Source organism: Corvus brachyrhynchos, unplaced genomic scaffold, assembly GCF_000691975.1.
Source record: "Corvus brachyrhynchos isolate BGI_N302 unplaced genomic scaffold, ASM69197v1 scaffold278, whole genome shotgun sequence".
NCBI lineage: Eukaryota > Metazoa > Chordata > Aves > Passeriformes > Corvidae > Corvus > Corvus brachyrhynchos.
This window is the reverse complement of record NW_008239299.1, coordinates 245104-246579: the sequence shown is the minus strand read 5'-3', so window position 1 is coordinate 246579 and position 1476 is coordinate 245104. Positions and strand designations below refer to the sequence as shown.

At 63.1% G+C, this 1476-nt stretch overlaps 1 protein-coding gene across 1 annotated transcript in view; it reads left to right on the top strand.

Annotated features, from left to right (window-relative positions):
- The first annotated feature begins 154 nt into the window (after positions 1-154).
- The window catches only part of KLHDC7A (kelch domain containing 7A), a 3849-nt gene continuing 2527 nt past the window's right edge, over positions 155-1476 (top strand). The window contains exon 1 of the mRNA XM_008638572.2: positions 155-1469. Coding sequence (XP_008636794.2) covers positions 200-1469 — 1270 coding nt within the window. The 5' untranslated portion in view covers positions 155-199. The remainder of the gene's footprint in view (positions 1470-1476) is intronic.

The window sequence follows — 1476 nt, the reverse complement described above, 5'->3', positions numbered from 1 at the left end:
TGAGGGTGGAGATGATGGGGATGGAGATGATGGGGATGGGAATGGGGATGGGGATGATGGAGATGATGGGGATGGAGATGATGGGGATGGGGATGGGGATGATGGAGATGATGGGGATGGACAGGATGGGGATGGGGATGGGGATGGGGGTCTGAGGAGGAGGAGGGGTGGGGAGGACAAATCTGGGAATGGCCCCGGGATGCAGCACGAGGATCTCAGGGGGGAGAGGAGTTTTCCAAGGAGTGAGGAGGAGGAAGGAGAGGGGATGGGTTCGGAGCTGGGTCTGATTCCCAGGAAAGCCCCGCTCGGTCCAGATGGGAGGGAAAGGGAGCTGGGAAGGAAACTGGGATGGAAGTTGGGAACAAAATCGGGGAGCAAAGCAGGAATCGAGCTGGGGAATGATCCCGGGAGCAGGACGGGAAGCGAGCTGGGAAGCGAGCTGGGAAGCGAGCCGGCAAGTAAGTCGGGAAGTAAGTCAGGAAGCAGGCTGGGAATCAAGCCAGGAAATAATCCAGGAAGAAAGCCGGGAAGTGAGCCGGGAAGCAAATTGGTAACGAAGGCAGGAAATGAGTCGGGAAGTGAGCAGGGAAGCGAGCCGGGAATAGAGCTGGGCACCAAGCTGGGAAGTAAGTTGGGAATTAAGTCAGGAAGCAAGGCAGGAATCGAGCTGGGAAGTGATCTGGGAAGCGAACCAGGAAGCAAGCTGGGAAGTGAGCCAGGAATTTTGCCGGGAAGCGAGCTGGGCCCTCACGACCCTGCGGATAGGGACACACCTGCCCCGAGCTCCGGGTGCTCCCCAGGGATTTGGGATACCCGGACGGCAGGGGATGGATGCGCCCAGGGCACGGAGCAGGATCCAGGCAGCCGAGGCCGGAGCGGGGAGGGCAGCACGGGCACCATCCGGACCCTCAGCATCACCTCCAACCTGGGGCTGCTGCTGACGGCGAGCGAGGCGGGCTCGGACTCGTCCTACTCCTTCTCCTCGGTGGCCAAGATCCAGGTGGAGGAGAACTTCATCCCAGAGCACCGGGACAGGGACAAGGACAACCCCCCAGGGCCTGGCCTGCGGGGCAAAGTCTACGACTACTTTGTGCAGTCCGTCTCCGAGTCGGTGTCCAGGCAGACATCCCTGCCCTTCGTCCCTGCGGGGACATCCCAGGGCCGCGAGGAGCGGGGCCGGGCAGAGCCGCAGAGAACCCAGGAGCAGAATCCAGCTTTGGAAACTCCTGATCCCACCACCTCGTGCACAGCTCCACAGGAGGGCACGGAGAGCCCTCCTGAGCCACCCTCTCCTGGCACCCTCGGGATCCCGCTGTCCGGGGAGGGCGGTGGAGTCGCAGCTCCATGTCCTGACCCCTCCGAGGTGCCACCACCCGCCCGGGTGCACCTGGGGAACTGCTACGAGGTTCTGTGCGCGGCCAAGGCGCGGCAGCTGCGGGCCCTGCAGGACGCCGCGCTCCAGGTGATGAGTGCCCA